This window comes from Acipenser ruthenus, chromosome 17 (assembly GCF_902713425.1).
Source record: "Acipenser ruthenus chromosome 17, fAciRut3.2 maternal haplotype, whole genome shotgun sequence".
Lineage (NCBI taxonomy): Eukaryota > Metazoa > Chordata > Actinopteri > Acipenseriformes > Acipenseridae > Acipenser > Acipenser ruthenus.
The window spans coordinates 22,508,745-22,534,092 of NC_081205.1; the positions used below are offsets into that span (position 1 = coordinate 22,508,745).

The following is a 25,348-nucleotide window of genomic DNA, read 5'->3' on the forward strand; positions in this document are numbered from 1 at the left end:
TTGTTTTTTGTTGCAGCTGAAGCAAGCACTACAGAAGGAACGGCACTAACAGTTGTCACAGAATCAACAGGGGTATCCACAAAAGGTAATGACAGAAAGATGTGAAACACTGAAAATGGCATCAAATTAAATCTAAATTTGAATTCATATTGGCCTTTCTGTTTTATTGCAGCTGACACAACCACTCCAGAAGGTACAACAGCACACACCACTGCACCAATAACAGTAGCATCCACAACAGGTAATACTCATGTAAAAATAATTGAAATATTGACCAATCTCTCTCTAGATTTTTCTAAATCTAATTTTGAATAAATATTTCACCTTTTTTGTTGCAGCTGGGGTATCCACTACTGAAGGAAAAACAACAGCACCCACCACAGAGCCATCAACAGCAGCATCCACAACAGGTAACGTACTGGAGATGAGTCAATACATTTTAAAAAAGGGTAGAAAAACCTCTTATTTGATGTTAGGGTATTAGATTTTTAATTAATATTTTGGTTTTGTGTTATTGTAGCTGAGGCAACTACAGAAGGAACAGCACTACCAGTTGTCACACAATCTACTGCGGTATCCACAAAAGGTAATGACAGAAAGAAGTGAAACATTGAAAATGGCATCAAATTAAATCTAAATTTGAATTCATATTGGCTGAAACAACCACTAAAGAAGGCACACCACCACACACCACAGAACAATTAACAATTGTTTCCACCACAGGTAATGTACTGGAGATGAAGAAAATAAGTCAAATATAGAAAAACCTCTTTCTAGATGTTTGTACTGTACATCTAATATTTAATTCATATTGTTTTTCTTTTGCTTCAGCTAAGGCAACAACTTCAGAAGGAAAAACAATACTTCCCACCACAAATCAAATAACAACAGAATCTACAACAGGTAAAGTTGTGTCAGAAATATGTGAAGCAATGAACATATCAGAAAAGAAGGACTTCATTATAATTCATATTGTTCTTTTTTTTTTTTTTTTTTTTAATAGTTTGGACAACAGGGGTAACAACAACAACGCATGCTGCAGAAACATCAATAACAACATCCACTACAGGTATTATACATGATAGAAAGACGCGAAAGAAACAACATATCTAAATAAAAGATACATCCGAATTTGTATTAATCATTTTGTTTTATTGCAGCTGAGTCAACCACTCTAAAAGGTACAACACCTCACACCACACACCCATCGACAGTAGCATCCACAACAGGTAACGTACTGGACATCAGGAAAAGAAGTCTCATTTTATTTTTGTAAACCTAATTTTCAATGACAATTTGTTATTTTTTCCTTGCAGCTGAGGCAATCACTACAACAGTGTGGGCAGCAGTGTGGAGTAGTGGTTAGGGCTCTGGACTCTTGACCGTAGGGTCGTGGGTTCAATCCCTAGTGAGGGACACTGCTGCTGTACCCTTGAGCAAGGTACTTTACCTAGATTGCTCCAGTAAAAACCCAACTGTATAAATGGGTAATTGTATGTAAAAATAATGTGATATCTTGTAACAATTGTAAGTCGCCCTGGATGAGGGCGTCTGCTAAGAAATAAATAAATAAACACCACATAGCTCAGAATTGACAACAGCAGCAGCTACGACTACAGGTATTAGACCACAACAACATTGCACAATATTCCATTTCAAATAAGAAAGAGCTATACTTAATGATGATCATATCTACTACCACGCTGGTCAGATTATGATTCATAATGGGTTCAAGTGATGATTCTAAATTAAAGATTTCTTCAGGAAGGAATACATGAAGTCTTGTCGTGTTCTAAACATGTGCATTGCTTTTAATTGGGTACATTTAATTCTGGATTGCAACTAATGTGTAATGTCTGTAATATTAGTGCAAATGTAATAATGCAGTGACATATGTTATGTCGGGCCCCCGTTACCATCTAGTGCCAACCACAACAATACCTTTTAGGCAGACACATGGCAAATGACATTTAATAGAGAAAAGTGTAAGGTACTGCACACAGGCAATACAAATGTGCATTATAAATATCATGGGAGATACTGAAATTGAAGAAGGAATCTATGAAAAAGACCTAGGAGTTTATGTTGACTCAGAAATGTCTTCATCTAGACAATGTGGGGAAGCTATAAAAAAGGCTAACAAGATGCTTGGATATATTGTGAGAAGTGTTGAATTTAAATCAAGGGAAGTAATGTTAAAACTCTACAATGCATTAGTAAGACCTCACTAGAATATTGTGTTCAGTTCTGGTCACCTCGTTACAAAAAGGATATTGCTGCTCTAGAAAGAGTGCAAAGAAGAGCGACCAGAATTATCCCGGGTTTAAAAGGCATGTCGTATGCAGACAGGCTAAAAGAATTGAATCTATTCAGTCTTGAACAATCTGATTCAAGCATTCCAAATAATAAAAGGTAGGCAATGAAGACCCAGGGGACTTTTTCGATCTGAAAAAAGAAACTAGGACCAGGGGTCACAAATGGAGATTAGATAAAGGGGCATTCAGAACAGAAAACAGGGGGCACTTTTTTACACAGAGAATTGTGAGGGTCTGGAACCAACTCCCCAGTAATGTTGTTGAAGCTGACACCCTGGGATCCTTCAAGAAGCTGCTTGATGAGATTCTGGGATCAATAAGCTACTAACAACCAAACGAGCAAGATGGGCCGAATGACCTCCTCTCGTTTGTAAACTTTCTTATGTTATTATGTTCTTTGACAACTACGGTTGAATATCTTGGACCTGGTGAGCATCTATTTTTTTTTTTTTTTTGCAATGCATTGCATTGCTATTTTTCAACACACTTAACAAGCAAACCAAAAAGTTATGCTATACATGTGATACAGGTAGCTTTTTCAAGATAAATGAAGCCCAGACAGGCACATAAATATCAACTGCGAATGTATTCAAGACTCTGGTGGTGGCACTGAAATCATAACTACCCACATGAAACAAACAAAAGCAATAAAGTGCTCTGCCTCATCACAGTGCTTGAAATTCGTTTTTTGTCTCTTTATTTCCACAGCGGTTGCACTTTATGAATTTGGAGTGACTGCAGGAGATTTAAGCATAAAAGAAAATAATGCAGAGGTCACATCTTCACTCTTGAAACCTAAAATTGGATTTCCATTTGGAGCAACCATGTACAAATCTCTTTATGTATGTGAATATTCTTCATTTTTACTGTCATTGATATAACAGATTGTGTGCCGTTACAGATTGTGACCCTGTTTGTGAGATGAGGTTAAAAGCTCTATAAGTATTCCTTGCAGAGGAGCCTGGCTGTATTGTATAGTCGTTAAGAAGCTTACTTGCAGTGAGCATGATTGTCTGCCTCCATCCTATTACACACATTTATGCTGGACAGGATTAAAACATACATTGCCACTTAGCTGACTTTGAAAATATTTTTTTCAGAAAATAACAATTACTGTATAATTCTGAAACTAATTAGAAACCACTCAAGACTAACTTCAATACAAACATCAAATGAAAGGTTTTTTTCTGGTTTAGTTCATTTCTGTTTACAGTAGCCCTTAACTCGATATCAATGTTATCAGCATGAATAATGAGAAGCATGTTTTGTTTTCTATTTTTTTCAGTTTACAGACAATGGACAAATAATATTCCCAGCCTTCGATAGTGAAATTAGGAACTATACTAATCCATCAGCTGAGGGCTTCAAGACTTCCTCAAAGCCTGCTATGTTAGCTGCATTTTGGGATGATGCTGACCTCAGCTCTGGAGGAAACATTTATTATCAGGTGATTTGTGGAATTTAAAAAAATACAATAAATATGCTCCAAAATATGTTTCAACAGACCTTGCTTAGCACTAATCTAAACTAGCCTATATAGATAGACTTGAGCAAATAAAGACCATATTTTTAGAATGCTCTGGGGAACAGGCAACATATGTTACATCCTAAACCATCAAAACTTTGGATGCAGTGGGCGCATTCAAAACTGAAATTCATTTTCATTCTAATATCAGAAGAGCATTCCTCTTCCAACCTCATTTACTCCATCAATATCGGTTTAAAACCAGTTTTTTAAACCTGCAGAAATTGACTCAAATACCCAAATCAAACACTGTAGAACTGTGTATCATGAGGCTAGAGCTTTCAAGCAAATTTAAGATCAACCAACATATTGCTTCCCCCCTAACAGGAATACTCAACTATATCAAGCAGTAACTCTATTGTAAAAGACATAGAATTGAAGATTCAGACCAACCTAAAAGTGACCTACACAGCCAAATGGACTCTCAAGATCACATGGGAAAATATCCCTGCATACCCAGCTGAAAGGTTTAAGGATAAGGTAAAGTTTTGTATTCCATACTTACTGTATTTCCAAAGTGTAGTATATGTATATATTTTAAAGCATGTGTTTACTTTTATGTTATTGTAACTCTCATGCTGTGTTTGCAGTGGGTTCTTGTTGATCCAACTGTGTGGTTACTTTCCTATTAAGTCAGTCAATGGTGTATGGTACTTGGACCTTAGTCATCTAGTAAAATGGTTGAGCCATGTGCTAAGGATAAAGTACATATTCCACTGTTGTTTTAAACAATAAACTTGACTGTGTGTCAAAATTAGACCATGGGTATGAGTATATTTGGTATTGTAATTGTTTTAATATCTGTTCCCAGTGGTTTTATCTGGGGTAATGCAATGTATCTTTGTTGTTATTTGTAGACAAACACCTTCCAGGCTATCATCACCACAGATGGTGTTGAGGCTTATGCCATGATGCTATACAAAGATAAAGGAATGAACTGGGACACTGATAGGCTGGCCACTACAAATGTCCAGATGGGTTACAACAGGTATTGTATATAAATCAATGAAGTGAACATGTACATTTATCAATGGCATTATGTTTAATCAATCCCTGTGCATTTCGTCCTTGATGATTTGCATAACAGAAGTAATAGACACAAGAAAAAACACTCATTAATACAAAGCATTATACATAGCATGCAATAAAAAGACAAGTAAGGATCTTAAAAAAAACATCAAGTAGGGTTGATAATAAACAAAGACTATCATACAGAGTACAGCCTTAATACAATTGTTCTTGGGTCTGCTATTCAGATACAGTAGACGTTTAATATACCCCTTCCTTTGTCTATTTTTATGAGAAGTTCGTTTGCAAGAAATGACAACGTTGAATCTACCATATTTACTACATACCATAATGTGTTTATTTTAAAGTGCTGATGGGTTTTTCCTGAATGATGGCCAGATGTCAAAAACACCAAAGGATAAATACCGACCTGACAGATTTATAGGAGCTAATTCAAGTAAGTTTATTATTATTATTATTATTATTATTATTATTATTATTATTATTATTATTATTATTATTATTATTATTATTATTATTATTAATAAATATTAGTAAAAAGAAAACTGATGAGTTATATTATTTTAAAGACTATTCAAAATACATTTAATTCACTTCCCTTGCGATATGAAGTACACACTTTTGTCCTCCCCTAACGACTGATAGATTTCACTCTTGGCATGTACTCTGTAATATACAGTATAACAGCCCCATCTCCCTGTTGCAAGTCAGTTTCAGTCACAAATGGCAACATGGCAGAACAGGCTAATGGTTTCCATCTCCTGATGTCAGTTATGTTTGTATTCCTCAAATATTTCAGTGGTGCTGTATATTTATTCAAGAGAACCCATTTATTTGTTGACCTTTGTTTTCAGATATAAGGGGACTCTGGATTTACAAGTTGACCAAAGGAACCTTTAAAGAAAATGCCAAAGTGAAGTGTCTAGAATGGGTTGAACTACAGCCAGAGGTATCAACATGGGCCTCAGATATGGCTGACTGCCCTTGCAGTTTGCAGCAAGGACAGCAAGATGGAAGATACCGTAGAGCTGGGACAGGTGAGCTGGCTTCTGTTAGGAATAACTAGATAAGAGTTAATTATAATTATTAGATGACAAATGTGTTTAGAATTTGCTTACTATTAAAAACTACAGAAAACTCTCTATTATCATATGCTTCACCCCCCCCCCCCCCCGCCCCCCCCCCCCCAAAAAAAAATAAAATAAAAAAAATAAATAAAAGCTTACTAAATGTTCAGTCAGGACAGGTAACTCATCCTCTCATATAAAGGTACATATCTGCACTACTTAAACCTGCCTGCATGTACCTGTTGTCCTTCTCTCTTGTGTGCTGATATGCCCAACTGAATTCACTACTGTATTTGAATCTTATTGAAAAGAGTAATACACATGTACATGCTTTAACTGATCAAAAATCAAGACATTTGACCAAACAACATTTCAGGCTTTAGGATAGATCATTTTAGGCTCATATTTTGACCCTTGTGAAACTTGGTATGACTGCCTGATTTTGTAACGGGTTCAGAGGGCTTGGCTAGGGTAACGGAGGATTTAGCAACTTTGACTAAAAACATATTTTTGTGTATCCAATTTGATGGAAAAATATATGCTAAAACATAACAAGTTGCCAAGACTTGATATATTTTATGGTTTAAGCCCATAGTATTGTTTTGCTGAAAGAACCAGTTGGCCAATGTTTCAATATGATAAACATACCTTTTTCAAACGACCGTAGAGATGTATATTTTGCATTTTTTATTTTTTCATCAGATGGGGATTTTACAGTTTTGCGCAAGGTTTTCTCGGCCAATAGACAAGGAGTCAGGTGCCTCTATGACAAAAAAGGCTCATTTTACAAAGGCTGGATTGAGAGGCACCCAAAAAATATCACAGAACGCAGTCAAGCTGAAGGTAATATGTTTATTTAGATACAATTGTTCACCCTTTTGTTTTTATTCTCTCAATTCTACCATGTAATACAGGTGATACCTTTTGTGCACAACCATGTCCAGTGTTCATCTACACTAAACATGGGAGTTTTTCTGTAGTGAAACCACAACAACCAATTTGTATTGATCAGTATACAACATCATATTCAGTCTCTGATTCTACTTAAATTATACCTAAATTCCAATGATTCAATAAAAAAGCATGTCAATAGTAGATTTTCGGAAATCGCTGTGATTTGTAGAGAATCAAAGTAATAATAATACCAATAAAAACTGTTAAGGAATTGATAACCGATATAAAGTTTATTTAACCAGTACTCCCCTCCCCCCACAGATTTAGAAATTCAGGCCCATACATGGTGCTGTAAGAACATTGAAGATCCAAACTTCTGTGACTACTACCAGACAAAGAGACCTCAGAGAGACTGCAGCTCTTATAGAGCCCCATCGTCAGGTAATCCTTCACGTTGTCATACATGAAGATCCAGTTAAATTGGAAATTGGTGTAATGAAGAGCACAGCTAGAAACTGAACTACAGTGATGCAGTGTCCTACACTATGCCCATATACTAAATATAAAACAATGAATGTTTGCTCACTAAATCATTCCGTAGTTTAGACTTTTGTGCCCTTTTCTCACCCTCTAGTCAAAATTAGCTCCCCCATTTTAACTCCAGGACGGAGCTTACTTGTTATGGAGTTCACTTTGCTCCTCCACTTCTCCTCAGCTGTGGTGCATTCCCTGCCACTGATTCATAACATCCCTTTACCTAAAGAATGTCAACTCTGTTCCTGTAATGGTAAAAAAAGGACACACAGGACATGATGACAAGCAGGACTTGTTGTGTTATTTTGTGAAACATTTACTCCAGTCCAGTTTAATAAACACTTTTTTGAAGGAAGAAACTTAAGACTGCTTAGTAGACCGTGACGTTTATTAAATGCCCTAGGATTGCATTTGAATTATGGCTCCTCTGTATAGCAAGTAGCAAATAACAAACACCACATGATAAGCAACATCTGTGATAACTAATGTGAGGCCAGCAAAGTTGAAAGTTGTATCCGGGTTGTAGTGTAACTACATGGCTATAATTACACATTTATCAATATAACTGCATGGATGAGGGTATATTTACATGGTTTGGGTTGGATCTGTCCTGTTGCTGTGTAAAAGAAAACAAATGGCTATCTGTGCTCCGATTGGCTGAAACAGCCTTGAGCGCTGTATAAGAAACGTTTCTTTGACTTTGTGGTTATAAACATAACAAAAGTAGGATTGTATAAATCAATGTGAGTACCAAATGTAACTTGCAATACTCTTCCTTTTGTATCTGGGCAGGGCTGATGAGTGGAGATCCACACATAGCATCATTTGATGGTTTGCACTATACCTTTAATGGGCTGGGAGATTTCATCCTGATTAATGCACAGGATTCAGACAGCAGTTTCACTTTGCAGGCTCGCACGGTCATCACTCCTAATTCAAAAGCCACCAACTTCAATAATTTTTTAGCTCAGTATAAAGAAAATGGGACAACAAACACAGTAAGTTTAGGACAATGTATTCTTATATTATTTAGTGTGGCAGGTATTCCCAAAGGAGCTTTAGTTTTCAGTCTAGTTCACTATGTTAATAATTTATACAACATATATTTTCAGTTCGAGGAATCCCTGAGAAAGAAACATCACTGTTGTGAACGTTAAATTAAAAATAACCTCTTGTGACTTAACCAGGCCAGAACTTTGGTTTCTCTTGACATACATATATGGTGTCTACACATGGATAGACCTTTTTTTAACTATTTAGCATGTATTAGGCATTTCTCTGTTTAAAGTATTATGGATTTTTTTGTTGTTACTGCATCTTGTAAAGCGCTTTGTGATGGTGGTCCACTATGAAAGGTGCTATATAAAATAAAAATTGATTGGTTGATTGATGTCACAATCAGATTTTTTGATAGGTGTGGTCACCAAAGGTCAAAAGGTCAGCATTCAGAAACATGTCAGCAGCGTTTAGCTCTATGATTAAATAGACTACTGTTTTTTTTTTTAGATTCATGAATGTACAATGTTTCAATAAAGTTAATTAATCCTAATGTGCATTAACAATATAAAGTGGAGAAAACCTGCCTGTACACTGTCCATATATACAGAATTACCACTATATCGACTTCCACACTGGTATCAGCTGCATCACCCTCTCTGACATGTGGTGGTCGTCCTAGAATCTAGAATCTAATATTTCAAAATAATTCATTTAATCTAAACCCCTTTTTGTTTAATTTAATTCCAGGTTTTATGGACCCTGAAAGGAACAGACTCAGTTGATGTTATCGTAAACAACAACCTAATATCAGAATTCACAACGGGTAAGATACCAGTTTGCTGTCGTAAAGATTTCACCAGACAACTGCAGGTTCAGGAAAGAAACAACAGAATTAAATGTTAAAAGTTACTAAGCCCTAACAACACAGGGATAAAGGATAAACTGTTGGATCAATTGATACATATATAGCTGATGCATACATAAAACATAGAACATCTCTGAAATGTAATAGTTGTTTTCCATCTTCCAAGACAAACCAATATAAATATGATACCTGCCAAAGCTTATGAAACCTGCACTGCAGTAAGGTACATGATGGAGGTTTGTGTGTTTATATTTATATATATTGTTTTTTTGTTTTCTTTCAAGTTTTGGACTCTGGAGAGTTTTATGAAGCAGATGAAATCCTGCTTAAGAGAAGTAGTGGAAACACAGTATCCGCCACATTTAACGGAATCCTTTCAATTAAAGTAACAGCATCCTTGTCACTGCTGAATGCTGTTGTTAACCTGCCTTCTAAATATAAAAACAAAACTGAAGGCCTTCTTGGTAAGAACAAGCCTGTCTGTTGCAAAACAATATAACACCAGCTAATTAAGAAACAAAAATATTTAAATAAATTTAAAAAAACATCTACAGTACTACGGGTGTGTCAAATCCATCCACTGACATTTACTATGAAGTGTGTGTAGGAACTGGAACAAAACCAGTTTAGGAGAAAATAAAGCAATTATGGAGCTATGTTTATCAGTTTGAAACTGACAATGTTACAAAATTAGTGGAAAACTGTTCAGAAGATGCATTTTATGATTTTTTTTCACCCATCAGGAAAATGGAATGATGACCAAAGTGATGACCTTAAAAAGAGAAATGGAGATACCATTCCACCTTCAAGTACAGAGTCTGAAATATACACATTTGGCTTAACGTGTAAGTTCAGCTGTTTGCTGTGTTTTAATGATCTTTACAACTGTGGTGTTAGTTAGAGAGGTGTTATTAAGACTGTGCTCAAATCCTCTTATGCGTGGCATTAAGAGGACTAATCAATGCTTTCAAATCCATTTTCTTACCTCTTATTAGCTACTAATATAACTTTTTTTACATTAAGTTAAGATATGCAACATTATAGATACACTGCATTCTGGTACCTTGTATTATTCTTTTTGTGACGAGACCTTGGAGTAAGTGTCAACTACAACACATTAAGTAATTGGGTAATAGGAACCAATAGGAACCAGTTGCAACTTTTCATCTATAACAATGTCTCCCCCATATTCAATGAAGTATAAAATACAAGCAAAGAATCAAAATATCTTCAACAGGAGAATTGTGTTAAATCAACTGTGTATTTTCTTGGAAAATGAACTGAAGCTTGGTGAATGAGATAAAACATGATATTAAAAGTCTGACTTTTTTTCTACAGGGGATGCTGGCCAAGAAAGCCTATTCCCAAGTAAAAGCAGATCAGTCCAAAGCAAGACTGCTGATACAAGTTTCAAACCTGTGTTCCTGGAAGATCTTAAAAAGCTAGAAGGCTATGCCAAAGTAGAAGCAGCATGTGGCAATGATGTTAGTTGTATTTTTGATGGAATGAGCACTGGTAATTTGACCATAGGATTGGCCACAAAGGAAACTTTAACTAGCTTTGCAGAGAATAAGAAAGCACTTGGTAAGTTTTCATTCAGCTTTCCCTTTTCAGTGTCTTTGAACAGAGGTGTTTTCATTGTGTCTCTCTTAATGTGCCACTGACGAGAGTTAAGAGCCATATGGGTTACAATGGAATCCTTACAGAATCATACAAACAAAAATACATTTGAAAAATATGACAACACCAAAAAAACGTTTTGTTTTCTAAAATCTAAAATAGTGGCAAATACACTGAGACATCTTCAGTTGTTTTCTGTTCATTAAACCTGTTACATATTTGAAACACAACATCAATATGCTAAATTTGGACAGTTGTTGATTTGACCTTATACTACAGATTGTACTTACAGTTCTTACAAACACATTAAAAGACTTGAATGGGATAGTTACATAAAAAAAATACAGCATGGAGCTTACAAAGCCATATCATGGTGCTCATCAACCCATAAATGGCTGAGGATCCATCTGTCAAACTGTGTGAGATAAACCCAATGTTACCCCATGGGCTATGATGTGCACAGTGCACTACAGAAAGCAAGTTTCAATCAGGGAAGTAAGGTGCGCTGTGCAGGTTGCCTGACTCAGATTTCTTTAGAATCAGAAGGGAAGTTGCATTTTCTCTTGCTCTGTTGAAATTACCTGTTATGAGTGCTGTACTGTGGAACAGGCATTCGATGAATTCCACTCCACTGTAGCAGCTAACTCTGACTAACAAGCGTGAACTGGGCTTGTTTAAATTGCACACTTGAATGCTGCTTGGAAATTAAAACCTTTTGTTTCCATTTCAGAGTCTTTTCCACCCAACATTACAGGAATAAAACTGTTTACAGCCAATATTGGAAAAACAGTTACAGAGAGATACACTGCAAAAACAAGTGATGGGTCACAAGTTAAATTCACCCCTATTACATCAGGAGATGTGAATTTGACAGGTGAAGTTTGGCCTTTCTTGGATCAGTTTAATTCCTGGTGCATTTTTAATCTGTTGTAATATTATAATATGATGTGACATTACATACTGTATGTATGATATGTGTACAGCTATTGTTTTGGATATTATGTGGTCCTGAAAGTGCGATATTGATATACTTATTTAACACCAGTGAATTTCTTACTCATTACCACTGTTTAATAAAATTGTGGTACCATAAATATTGAAATATTTATAGGAAATGTAATAATTTGTGGCAAATGTTTCGAGAAGTAGTCTTTCTCAATGTAAATAAACGTTACTTACCGTATCCCTGGTTCCCTGAAAGAGAAGACGACCACCAACCAATACTTTTGGGATATGCCTGCCTTAGGTAGATATTTGCTGAGCATTTTATGTCAGAGCTGCCGATAGGCCCCTCCGTGGAGTGACGTCCTCGGTCCCGCCTGCCAAGGGCATAAGTAGTCGCTCCTCGGAACTCACTTCCTCTTTTGCATCGAACCCACAAATGCGAGTGATGCGATCTTGCAAAGTTTGGTGGTCGTCTTCTCTTTCAGGGAACCAGGATTACAGTAAGTAACCTAACGTTCCCTTTCAATTCGAAGACGACCACCAACCAATACTTTTGGGAAAGTATACCAGAGGGAGTATGAGCGGACAGCATATGAGGGACGCCTTGCTACTGCCAACTAGTGTTGGTCGTGTTCGCGTACAACCTCAAGGACCCTTGTGGCTAATGAAGGCTTAGAGGGATCTACCACATTAAGTCAGTAGAACCTGGTGAATGTATGCGGCACAGCCCAGCTAGCCGCTGTAAGAACATAAAAACATAAGAACGTTTACAAAGGGGAGGAGGCCATTCGACCCATCTTGCTTGTTTGGTTGTTAGTAGCTTATTGATCCCAGAATCTCATCAAGCATCTTCTTGAAGGATCCCAGGGTGTCAGCTTCAACAACATTACTGGGGAGTTGGTTCCAGACCCTCACAATTCTCTGTGTAAAAAAGTGCCTCCTATTTTCTGTTCTGAATGCCCCTTTATCTAATCGCCATTTGTGACACTTGGTCCTTGTTTCTTTTTTCAGATCGAAAAAGTCCCTTGGGTCGACATTGTCAATACCTTTTATAATTTTGAATGCTTGAATCAGATTACCGCGCAGTCTTCTTTGTTCAAGACTGAATAGATTCAGTTATTTTAGCCTGTCTGCATACAACAGGTCTTTTAAACCTGGGATAATTCTGGTCGCTCTTCTTTGCACTCTTTCTAGAGTAGCAATATCCTTTTTGTAACAAGGTGACCAGAACTGAACACAATATTCTAGATGAGGTCTTACTAATGCATTGTAAAGTTTTAACATTACTTCCCTTGATTTAAATTCAACACTTTTCACAATATATCCGAGCATCTTGTTGGCCTTTTTTTATAGCTTCCCCATATTGTCTAGATGAAGACATTTCCGAGTCAACATAAACTCCTAGGTCTTTTTCATAGATTCCTTCTTCAATTTCAGTATCTCCCATATGATATTTATAATACACATTTTTATTGCCTGCGTGGAGTACCTTACACTTTTCTCTATTAAATGTCATTTGCCATGTGTCTGCCCAGTTCTGAATGCTGTATTGATCATTTTGAAAGACCTTTGCTGCTGCAACAGTGTTTGCCACTCTTCTTATTTTTGTGTAGTCTGCAAATTTAACAAGTTTTCTTACTATACCAGAATCTAAATCATTAATGTAGATTAGGAATAGCAGAGGACCTAATACTGATCCCTGTGGTACACCACTGGTTAGCTCGCTCCATTTTGAGGTTTCTCGTCTAATCAGTACTTTCTGTTTTCTACATGTTAACCACTCCCTAATCCATGTGCATGCATTTCCTTGAATCCCTACTGCGTTCAGTTTGAGAATTAATCTTTTATGCAGGACTTTGTCACAAGCTTTCTGGAAATCTAAATAAACCATGTCGTATGCTTTGCAATTATCCATTGTCGATGTTGCATCCTCAAAAAAATCAAGCAGGTTAATTAGACATGATCTCCTTTTCCTAAAACTATGCTGACTGTCTCCCAGGATACTGTTACCATGTAGGTCATTTTCCATTTTGGATTTTATTATAGTTTCCATAAGTTTACATAATAGAAGTCAGGTTTATTGGTCTGTAGTTACCTGGTTCGGTTTTGTCTTCCTTTTTGTGGATTGGTATTACGTTTGCAATTCTCCAGTCTGTGTGCCGGGTTCGTGCATAACGATATTGTCCCAAACGCATATACAGGAACTGTGCACAGACAGAGCCTGTAGCTCACTCACCCGCTTAGCGTAGATGATGGCTAATAAAAAGGCTGTCTTCATAGAGAGATATTTCAGCTCTGTGGAATATATAGGCTCAACCGGGCCTTAGTTAGAGCCTCCAATACCACGTCCAGGCTCCACTCGGGTAGGACGGTCTTTCTAGGAGGACGCCGCAGAGCACCCTTAGAAAAACAGGTCACCAGAATATATGCCAGGTACACTTTCAGCGTAGAGGGGAACCGTACAAACTGTAAAACAATTGCTATGGGGCAGTTGATGGTGTCATGACCTCTGGCCATGCACCAGTTTGAAAATACCTCCACTTGTAAGCATATAGTGCTCTTGTGCAGGAAGCCCTATCATTGTGCAGTGTACTAAGGACCGCATCTGAGAGACCAAAGGCGGACAGACGGTCCTGTTCAGGGTGCTGACAGTGTCTTGGTTATGCTGGGAAGCCCTATGCCGGTGGAGGCAAGCCTCTCACCTGAGTGAAGGCGTAAGGATAGGCGTGATACACAACTGTGAAGTCGTGACAACAGACGCTCCCCAGCGTGCAGCATGCATCAGGGGAGACACAATAGCAGAAGCCGCGGCGGGCGAGAGGACTGAGGCGCTCTGCGTGCCGAGGCACCGAAGCACCGTTCGCACCGAGCACCGTGTGTACCGGATGCACCAAGCACCGACCACCGAGTGCACCGAGGCGCTATGCGCACCAAGGCACCAAAGTATTGGTTGGTGGTCATCTTCAAGTTGAAAGGGAACTGAATAGAATCTCAACGTAATAGTTCCCCAAACACAATTGATTTAAGTAATAGAAATGTTCATTGAAAAGTTTGTTTGAATGACCTGATTCTTTATTATTAGAAAGTGGAATTCTCACGTGGATCCCTACAAGTGTGAAGCCACTGAGTGTAACAGTTGAAGCTGTTGGAGGAAATAATGTGACTGCTATTTTGCAACCAATGTTTGTTGTGTGTAACTGTGGGACCAGTGGTGAATGCGTCTATGATGATACCACTAGAGTCGGTGACTCTGCGCTATATGTGAGTAGTACACATAGAAATGTGTGTTTAAAACAGAACTATTCTGGAAATGTTTTGCTAACGTGACATAAATACATAAATGCGCTATGATGAATTTATTTTTCATACTACATATACACAACCCTGCCTTAGTTCTTCATAGCAACATCACACACACACACACACACACATATATATATATATATATATATATATATATATATATATATATATATATATATATATATATATATAAATGCAACCACAAAGGGCATATTGAGATTCGATATTACAAAAATATAATACAATTACAGCATTACTTTTTTCCAAACTAATTTAAAATCAAACCCAATGTATCTCGTTAACAGCAGTAATGAACTCAACCAGTGCATCACAACACAATTGTCAGTAGGTAAGCTCGCACCGGTATGGAAGGCGAGAATCAAATAAATGTTAGTCTCACACTCTTACCTGTATTCACACATTAATAAAGCACAAAAACCTTGTGATACTGAACCAAAGTCTTCATCAGCAAGGCTGTGGCTAAACCTTGCTTAGCTTTTTAAAAAAATACGTTTTTATTATGTGATGAAAAATAAAGATAAAACAAGAAATTGAAATCAGAAAACATGAATGACATATGGATGGTAGAGTAATAGAAAAACAATTAAACTCTTTCCATTCTACGATTAGCTGAATAGCGCCAAACTTATGTCAATACTTGCTGGATGTAAATCTGTCCATGTAATAATGCAAATATTAATTAATACCCTTTCATCCATTTCTAAATATGCCATGTTATCCATTTCTAAAAGTGTAAAAAAATGATAGTTTTTTTTTTTTTTTCTTGAGTGTAATTCCTGCCTTCTTTGTTCCCAGGAAACATCCTGCAAGTGTAATGCTGGTTACACAGGAAAGAACTGTCGAACACAACAAAGCATTTGTGAAACTGTGAGCTGTTATCCAGGAGTAGCTTGCAGTGAAACAACAGGCTGTGCCCAGTGTCCCGCTGGCAAGGAGGGGAATGGCATTCAATGCTCAGGTAACAACATACATTACCCTTTACACTCGGGTACATTAAACTAATATGAACCCTACTATAGTCCGAACCAAGCGATCATAATAAAATGCATGCTGACAGAAGCTGTAAAATGTCCAAATATTACAATACAGTGAAAATCATGTGGCTAATAGCTTATTGTTACAAAAACATTGACAGCCATCTCTGTATTTGAATAAAAAAATTACATAAAAGAAAGAGTACATTTTTTTATTATTTTTGTGTTGTACATATTACCATCCCTGAACAAATCACTATTTTTTTGGATTAATGTAGAACTACTAACCCTATTCAAAATACTGTTTTAAATATTATCTAAGTAATGTTTTTGATTGTTTATAAGCATTCTCTAAGGTTAAATGATACTTTGACAAAATAATAATAGCTAATAAACCCTCTTAACTGATTTATTTCAAACGCCTTTCTTAAAACATTCTTTAAAGCAAATAATATAAGATAAATACTTTTTGTTGAAGCTGTTACATAAATCTGTTTGAACACTGAAATCCACCTATTCAAATTGTTCTTTAGCCAATTAAGAACTCGGCCAGTAAAATGCTAATTTAAATAATCATTCTCACTTTTTTGCTGTATAGATATAAATCACTGTTTAAGCAACCCATGCCCATCCACTGCTTCGTGCACAAGCATTAAGGACAGCTTCAGATGTGACTGCAAGGAAGGATATAAAGGTTATTAATTTTTCTGTTTCTTCACATGACTTTCTTAAAGTTGTTTGTTTTAAATATGTGCATGCTCTGCATGTGAATATACAGTATTTACTGAGCTAACCCAGATATTGTGTTGTAAAGATGCTGATACAGATTTAAAAGTATTTGACTATATTTTATAATAAAGAAGTAACAAGGAGTAACTAAAAATTTTTAGCTCGACAGCCAACTCTGAACTTTTTGTGCAGTTTTGTTGATTTTGTTGAGTTCAGTAATCCTATAAGCTTTTGGCCATTGGGAATAATTAGATGAACAATATTGAAGGATGTAATGTGTTTATGAGTATGGGAATTGAAAAGGTTTGTTTTATTTACTAATGTATTGGTAATATGGTCAATCTATTTGCCAATAACAGCAGAATCTTGCACCTACATTGATGAATGTTTAAAATCACCCTGCCCCTCAAATGCTGACTGCACCAACAGGTGTGCCTGTATCCCAGGATTTACAGTTAATGCATAACTGAGAATAAGCCAAATAATTCACATCACTTCTGCACGTTAGGAAAAAGGAAGGCTTAGACTATTTGAAGATCATTTTGAGTTATGAGTGGGGTAATTGAAAAAGTGTACTGTTTTCATCAACAGGAGATGGAAAGACGTGCACTGACAAAGATGAATGTACTTCAGACTCACCCTGCACCCAAAGCGCTGTGTGCTCCAACACAGAGGGATCTTACACATGCACTTGCAAAGCAGGATATTCAGGTAACAGAAATGATAATTGAAAATTACAGCTGCCTTACATTTACATTTAGTTTATGTACTACATTCATGTGACTGTAGCTATCACCTCACAGTGCTGTGTTGAGGTCAAATTTTTCTATTTTTAATAACAACGCACACACATCTTAAACTTTTTTTTCTGTCATTCCCCTTCATTCAAAACAAACTACTGTATTTTTTAAAATACCTGTCATTACTGACCCCCCCCAATATAAAATGAAAACACAGTAACCTTTTTTTTTCCAAAATGCAACCTTCCTTGTTTTTGTAGGAGATGGAAAAACATCCTGTACTGATGTTGATGAGTGTAAGACCAGCTCACCTTGTTCACCAAACGCTAACTGCACCAATGAAATTGGGTCTTACAAGTGTGTCTGCAAGCAAGGATTTCAAGGTAATGCAATGAATGGCTAGATAAGTGTTTATAGAATTAAACTTTACAAAGACAGCATTATCAGCTACCCTCTTAAATGCAATGGTTCAGTGGTGTTTGTTGTTTTTTAATGAGGGTACAATATCTTTAGAAGTGGATACACTAAAGATGTAGAAGCAATTCACAACTGTAACTGTCACCATTCTACTAATCACACTGATGTTGTACAATAAAGTAAATGCCTTCATCAATCTTAAATATGTTATGCGTCAAACAGGAGATGGACAATTCTGCACTGACATTGACGAATGTTTGAACTCACCCTCATGCTCTCCATATGCTGACTGTGCCAACTCTGCCGGATCCTACAAATGCACTTGCAAACATGGTTATACAGGTAACAGAACATGATTACACAGGGTTGGGAATAAAACGCCTATTCAATAGCACGTTCACCCATTCCAGGTTTTACGACGAGCTTGATTAGCAACAGTGTATAGGTCACAAGCTGATGTGGGTCTGATTAAACTCATATTAAAACCCAGAATGGATCAAACTGCTTTGCAGCCTTATTTCCATCTCTTTTAGTGTTTTTACAGTTTCTGTTTTTGTTGTATGTTTATTGTATATTGTATATTTATTGTAAAATAATATACAGTTTGTAAGGAAGTGAGCTTTACGCAGCTTTTATTCTTTTGTTCTTTCTTTTCAAATGATGTTCTTTCATTTTTTCAAGGGGATGGCAAACTCTGTAACAATAGTTGTGGTGATTGCCCAGCTGATTTCTGTAGCAATGGAGGATCTTGCATTCAAATCCCAGCTGATGGCTGTAAAGCCACCTGCACATGCCCCAGTCCATACACAGGGGAACGCTGTGGTGTAGCTGGGGGAACTTTTATGCCAAAGCCTTTAGCAAGTAAGTAAATAAGAGGCACAATGGGCTGTTTTTCATCATGTAAGTTGTTTCCAGCTTCAGTTACAAGGTTGTCTGTAGTCCAAGCATCCTTTAATCCAGTGTGCATTTGGACATGAAGGTAAATATAAAGTTTGTGAGAAACAACATCAGATTGCACTCAGACTTAAAACGCATTTGGGCTAGATTCTGAAAGCTATTTAGTCCACATTATCATTAGCACGATTTTCTCAGAAGGGAAGAATGCACACAATAAAGTTATCAAACCAGGAATAAACCATTCAGACATTCATTTGGGGGGTCTTCTGAGTAGTCCTTAGCAGTTTTCATTTTAGAATTATTTAAATATTAAAAAAATATGGTACATTTATTCATTAGCTAGATCATATTGCTAGGGGGGAGGGCAAAGGCCAGGGGGTTTTGTGCATTTGATGCCTTGTCATTTTGAAAGGTGAATGTGGGTGTACACCAGGGTCTTGAGTTAGCTGCTTTGGCCCTTGAGGTGACCAATTTTTCTCATTTGTTATTTGTATCCCAGACATGGGATATGTTACTTGCATGCTAAAAAATAAGTTTTTTTTTTTTTATAATATATACTATACTTTGAGTTTCCTAAACTTTTACACTGGAATTGATATCTTTTGAAAGTAGAATATTTGTATTTTGCAAAAGCACAGTGAACTTTTCCTTCTATATCTACAGGTGCACCAAAGAGATCCCTCAAGTTAAGTCTTAAATTGAAGGGGGAATATAACCAACAGGCCATTGGTGATATTAAGAGCCCAGAATATGTATCTCTAGTAAAACAGATTGATACTAAGGTAAGATTTTCAATTAACCTCATATACATTTGTACTATTAATAGTGGATTAAGTATAAACAAAATTACTTCATAACAGCCCAACAGATGTATCTATTTAGCAGCTATTTGTTTTATTATTATTATTATTTAAAATTCCAGGAAGAAACGCATTGAAGCTATGGACTTTTTTTTCCAAGTGTGTCTAAATCTGAAAAACTGTATATCTCAATCAATAGGTAGGTCAGCGGATGTTGGCCCTGACTGTGAAAACCTTTGCTAAAAATCAAGATATCGCCTTGAAGTAAGTAACCTGTCAAGTTTGACACACTTGATAGATGTTTAAATGACTAAATGTTAAATATGATCAAATACACTTAAAATATGTCCTGTAAATTGCAAACCTGTCACCTTAAAGTATTAGTTAAAAGTAGTATGTTTGGCTACTGGTTTTTAAACGTGTAGGTAACCCCCATTTTTTACATTTACAGTCCAATATAATTATTCAGATGCATTTGTATTTTGCTGAGTTCAAAATGTATTGGCTTCTGACCTGTGCAGTCCTGTACAAATATTTTATTTCACTTGTTTTTGGCCCTTTGTTAAGTATTTTTAATGCTTAGTTTAACTTCAGACAGTATGTGATGCAGTAGTTCTATGTTACCTGGTTAAACAGAAATAACGTTTGACTAACCTTTATTTATTTATTTATTTATTTTGTGTTTAAACAGAGTTGTCAATAATCGGGTGGCTGCCGAGTTCTTGTCCTTGTTTGATTATGGTGCCAGCATTACAGACATTGATTTCCTAAATAATAAATTACAAGATGCCATCATTGATGTTTTAAATGTCAAAGTACAGAGACGGAGAAGAGAAGATACTGTGCAGTTTGAACCTGTGACTAAAGCTGATATCACAGATGTTAACAAAAGTGAGAATTATTTTTTTTTCAGTTACATACAAATTTTAAGCTTTCATCTGCGATGGAATTGTCACATTTTAATAAAGTGAGGAAGGCAGCTCAGCCCCAGCTAGTAGGATTCTCCTGACAAGTTTAAAGCAATAATAAAGCCAGATAAAGGCTGATATATAGAAAAGAAAGATAACTCACTATTGGAGCAACAGAAGTCAGAACTGCTAAGAATAACTACCATCAAATAGTAAAAAATAATAATAATCAATGTTCTTCTTGTTTCTAGCAACTGCTGAAGACCTTTCACAGCATATGAACTGTACTAGTAAAGGAATCAAGGGCTATTCAGCAGTGTTTGATCCAAAAATTGGCATTGTGTGTGTATCTCCTTGTTTAACAAATGACTATTGCAAAAATGGAGGAACATGCCAACATTACGTTGAAGGACCCATGTGCAAGTAAGTAAGGGGTAGGGGAAGGCACAAGAAGTGTGGATTTTTTCAACACTATGAAGTTATTTAGGCTAAAATATGTCAAACTAAATGAAAAAGGGATGTACTGAAAAAAATGTCTGTACATTTTTTAATCATTCTAATAGCAGTGAGTGTGAGGGTATGCAGAATTTATCGATATATTAAATGCTGCTTTGACCATGAACCATGATTCTACAGAAAACTAGAAAAAATTAAATAAATCTGCAAAATTAAATTTACAGTATGTGCAAATCAAACAATTTACACTATACGATACAATTAATTGCACATGTTAAAATGACCAACAACCAACCATTTTAAAACACTCTGGACAACATGATATAATGTAGGTCATCTGATTTAGAAAACAAAAAAAAAAACATATTAGAAACGAAACTATACATGAAAACAGTTGGAATAAAAAAATAATAAACTCCAAACAAATTGTTACACTATTTATAAAAGTGTTAATCAATGCAATTCGCATGTGCCGTGGTACTTAAATGAGTAAATGCAATAAAATACACAATTTTTTGTATAAATCATTGGTTTCATGAAATGCCAAGCCAGATTCTTCCATGCAGGTTGTAAAGCAGCAAATATTATATTGCAGTTGCAGCAGGTACATCCACTTCTGACATTGTAGATGCCTGACTGTGTATAGATTTGTGCATGATAGATATCAGCAGTGGAATGGAATAATACATATAAATATACAGTGTGGTGTCCAATACGATATAAAAGAAAAAAACAAGTGTGGCATTGCAGCTCACAGCAGCAGGGTGTGAATAGTGTTGAATTCCCTACTGTAAAGCTTTCATGAAGGCAGATTTCATATGAAATCACATATATTTGATGTACTGTATTTCCTTTAACTTCAGATGTGTTTCGTTTCAAATATACGCACCATACGGTGAAAATTGTGAATACCTGGCTATGAATCTTCGTGCATTCTTTGGAATTCTGTTTGGAACCGTGGCTTTCATCTTTGTCGTGGTGGTACTGCTGTCCCTGCTGTTTTATTGCTATTGCAGAAAAACGCGTTGTTCACCTAATTTAAATGAAAGGTATGTTGATTCTACTCATGAAAATATTACTGAAAACAATACTGGAACTACATTACTGAAATCAATACTTTAACTACATGGAATACCAAACTGTATAATGGAAATATTTAATAACAAGCCCTTTATTTCTTAATCACCAGCTTGGTACAGATCTAAAATATCACTGTTACCTTCACCATACTTGGAGAGTATGCATGTGTGACAGTTGCCTTGAGTGATGACTTATACAGGGAATGATACAGTACAGTGAAAGAAGAATACATTAGTTAAGATAACTGTGCTATTTCAGTCACATGCCATCTTTAAATCACTTTTAATGTAATGAATTTAATAAAATTATTTCATACTTTCAAATGAATATTCTATATACTGTACTATGGTTTAACATATTGAATAATCATTCACATTACTGTGGTAATTGATTAAAGGAATATAGATTACAGCAGGTCTTTTGGGGGAAATATTAAAAATGTACTCAAAAAAACAATGAAATGTTGCTTGTTTGTGTTTATTTTGATGTATAAGTTAAGCCTTTTTTTACAGTAAAGAGCCTGGTTTCTTCTGGGGTTATGGACCTTTTAATCGTAAGTAAAAAAACATTGATATTTAAAAAGTGATAAAGAAGGGTTATAGCTAATGAAATAATTAAAAAATATCTTACCTACTGTCCCCTCATTTGCCATGTAGATTTAACTTGGTGTTTTAGTTTTTTTTTCTCTGCGTGTGTCTATATATATATATATATATATATATATATATATATATATATATATAGACACACACACACACACATACAGTATATGAGGTTAGATATGCTTGAGTCTAAAAATGACAATTACTGCCTTAATATTAAATGTAGGACCAATAGGACCATATCAGGACTGTAAAAACATGGTCTTTATCATTAGGGGTTATTTACATTGTGGCCTCACAGCAGGGTTATACTGTACTTATTATATTCATTGAAATGGTCATTTTACTTCCTACCTTTCTGCAGCATTGAGTCGAATGAAAGAGGATTCATTGAAATCTCCAGTCAATCAACCACAACTTGTACAGTGGAAATCTAACCCTTAAAGAGCTGAACGGTAATACTGTATATAAAGGCAATTTGTTGTCCACCCATATTACAAGGCAGAAGCTGAACCGTGGTAACTTTCTCTGTGTATTCAACATGCCATGCCATAAAAATCACACTCCAGTCAGAATCATATTTTCTGATTTACAGCAAGTAGCGAAATATGAAATTGCACATTCCTAAGTGGGATAAATAAATATGGAATGGTGCCAAACAGCTGATCTGATTTATATAAGTTAATATGCCTTGTAGGGTCTTATTGTACAGTATAAAAATGTAATCTGTTGCAGTTTAGGCAAGAGTTTCTAGCAGCTCAAAATGTGAGAAATGTTACATGGCATGTCGATGGCATGGATATAATTTAAACTTCCCTGTGTTTCTTTTTTTTTTTTCAGAAAGCAAAACAAATTCCCAAATCCCATTTATGGAAAACTTGGTTGTATTTCTAGAAGGAGAATCTGCCCACTAATCAACACATCATATCCAAGCATCATAAAATCTCTGTGGGGCTTTCATTCATGTTGCTTCTTTTTGTTTGGCCTCCCCCTCCCCTGTCACCACCTTGCAGCAATTGTTTTGATGGAACAAATTACTTTTTTATTCATGGAAACTGTTCTAGGCTGGTGTTGCCTTATTTAAATAGTGTAAAATAGTTACATGTATACTTTCCATCAAAACAGGCTACAATTATTATTAGTATTATTATTATTATTGTTTATTTCTTAGCAGACGCCCTTATCCAGGCCGACTTACAATTGTTACAAGTTATCACATTATTTTTACATACAATTACCCATTTATACAGTTGGGTTTTTACTGGAGCAATCTAGGTAAAGTACTTTGCTCAAGGGTTCAGCAGCAGGGTCCCCACCTGGGATTGAACCAGGTTCAAGTTTGTAGGTACAAGTTTGTGAATAGGGCCCTCTGCACTGTTTCTTTTCTAACAAATGTGAAGAGTCTTATTTTTATATTTGTTCTTATTCTATAAAGTTTTTGGGGGGAAATGTGTTTCATATTTTAAAACAGAATCTATTATATTATATAAAACATTATTTTTTTCATTGTATGTAAAAACATGAAATAAACTATACATTATCAATATTTGTTTCAAGTCTTTTTTGTACATACTCTTCAAAGATGTGAAGCCATTGAAAAAGACTTCTAGTCGAAACGTTTGTCATTGAACTTTAGTTTTTGTTTCGTTTACACAAATACAGTCTTCTAGTATTAGCTGTTTGTTTGCCCTTCATATGCTGGTAAAGTTTCAATCTACTGGCTGAAGGTTCTGTGATTTTTTTAGTTCAAGTTATGTTGAACAGGCTATAGCTATTTGTGTACATGAATTTTGTTTTATGTTTTGTAAGCAGCATTTAAAAATAAAATTTGATTCAGATATCTTAGTTGATCGCTTTTAAAATCTTTAGTTACCATAAGCATTATGGCTAACATCACTAATGTCTTGTAATAAAACAAACGTTTAAACAGTAAATAGTACATGAAAGGTTCTGTCAGACGCTTTAAATTCCAAAGTACAGCGAAAAAAGTATTATCTGGATTGTATCAATATGTTTTATGTTCTTGTGTGTTTTTGCCTATTTGTCTATTGCCTGTGTATCCTCCCTTCCATGACTCTCCAAGGAGAGTGAAATGTTTGTTCAGAGATATTAAATATTAAGTCCCTGATCAATAACAAATCATGCAAGAAACTACATAGAACTACACCGATGTAGCTTTCTTTTTTATTTTTATTTTGTTTCTCTTGTAATGAGGTCATCTCGCCACTTAGGGGAGCATCTCTCCTTCGTTACAGATTTGACAGCAACTTCATAAGTGAACAGAAAAACCCACAAGTTATTTTGTTTGGATCTCGGGCCAATTTATTGTGTGCATATCCCCAGCACAGACTGTTAAGCCCCCAAATTAAACTGTGCTGGATTAAATAGTGATAACTGACTTTTTTGCCACATGCCGACCATACTTTACCATGGCTACCTAATGCATGTTACATTATACAATATGGTTGCATGTGCTTTACCATGATTTAAAACACTTTACTATGCTTTTACAACAGCGCATGTGAACCTTGAGAATATGTACGAATTGAGAGAGATTCTTATTAAATGTCATTATTTAAACATAATCTTACTTGTCAACCCTTCTGAAAATACTGGAAGTTTACTAAT

The 25,348-nt window shown here is 35.8% G+C and overlaps 1 protein-coding gene across 1 annotated transcript in view; it reads left to right on the plus strand.

Moving 5' to 3' along the window:
* The window catches only part of LOC117422850 (mucin-4-like), an 85,431-nt gene extending 61,267 nt beyond the window's left edge, over positions 1-24,164 (plus strand). Inside the window, exons 198-232 of the mRNA XM_058990492.1 lie at positions 17-85; positions 339-410; positions 521-586; positions 832-903; positions 1,004-1,069; positions 1,161-1,229; positions 3,024-3,157; positions 3,601-3,762; positions 4,168-4,320; positions 4,698-4,828; positions 5,217-5,305; positions 5,724-5,906; positions 6,639-6,779; positions 7,152-7,271; positions 8,157-8,362; positions 9,111-9,186; positions 9,513-9,692; positions 9,972-10,073; positions 10,567-10,812; positions 11,579-11,722; positions 14,876-15,054; positions 15,913-16,075; positions 16,690-16,785; positions 17,412-17,531; positions 17,821-17,943; positions 18,200-18,319; positions 18,659-18,838; positions 19,538-19,656; positions 19,874-19,938; positions 20,366-20,565; positions 20,834-21,005; positions 21,902-22,087; positions 22,631-22,671; positions 23,085-23,175; positions 23,561-24,164. Of these exons, the coding sequence (XP_058846475.1) occupies positions 17-85; positions 339-410; positions 521-586; positions 832-903; positions 1,004-1,069; positions 1,161-1,229; positions 3,024-3,157; positions 3,601-3,762; positions 4,168-4,320; positions 4,698-4,828; positions 5,217-5,305; positions 5,724-5,906; positions 6,639-6,779; positions 7,152-7,271; positions 8,157-8,362; positions 9,111-9,186; positions 9,513-9,692; positions 9,972-10,073; positions 10,567-10,812; positions 11,579-11,722; positions 14,876-15,054; positions 15,913-16,075; positions 16,690-16,785; positions 17,412-17,531; positions 17,821-17,943; positions 18,200-18,319; positions 18,659-18,838; positions 19,538-19,656; positions 19,874-19,938; positions 20,366-20,565; positions 20,834-21,005; positions 21,902-22,087; positions 22,631-22,671; positions 23,085-23,164 (4,325 nt within the window). The 3' untranslated portion in view covers positions 23,165-23,175; positions 23,561-24,164. The remainder of the gene's footprint in view (positions 1-16; positions 86-338; positions 411-520; positions 587-831; positions 904-1,003; positions 1,070-1,160; positions 1,230-3,023; positions 3,158-3,600; positions 3,763-4,167; positions 4,321-4,697; positions 4,829-5,216; positions 5,306-5,723; positions 5,907-6,638; positions 6,780-7,151; positions 7,272-8,156; positions 8,363-9,110; positions 9,187-9,512; positions 9,693-9,971; positions 10,074-10,566; positions 10,813-11,578; positions 11,723-14,875; positions 15,055-15,912; positions 16,076-16,689; positions 16,786-17,411; positions 17,532-17,820; positions 17,944-18,199; positions 18,320-18,658; positions 18,839-19,537; positions 19,657-19,873; positions 19,939-20,365; positions 20,566-20,833; positions 21,006-21,901; positions 22,088-22,630; positions 22,672-23,084; positions 23,176-23,560) is intronic.
* Positions 24,165-25,348: the final 1,184 nt, after the last annotated feature.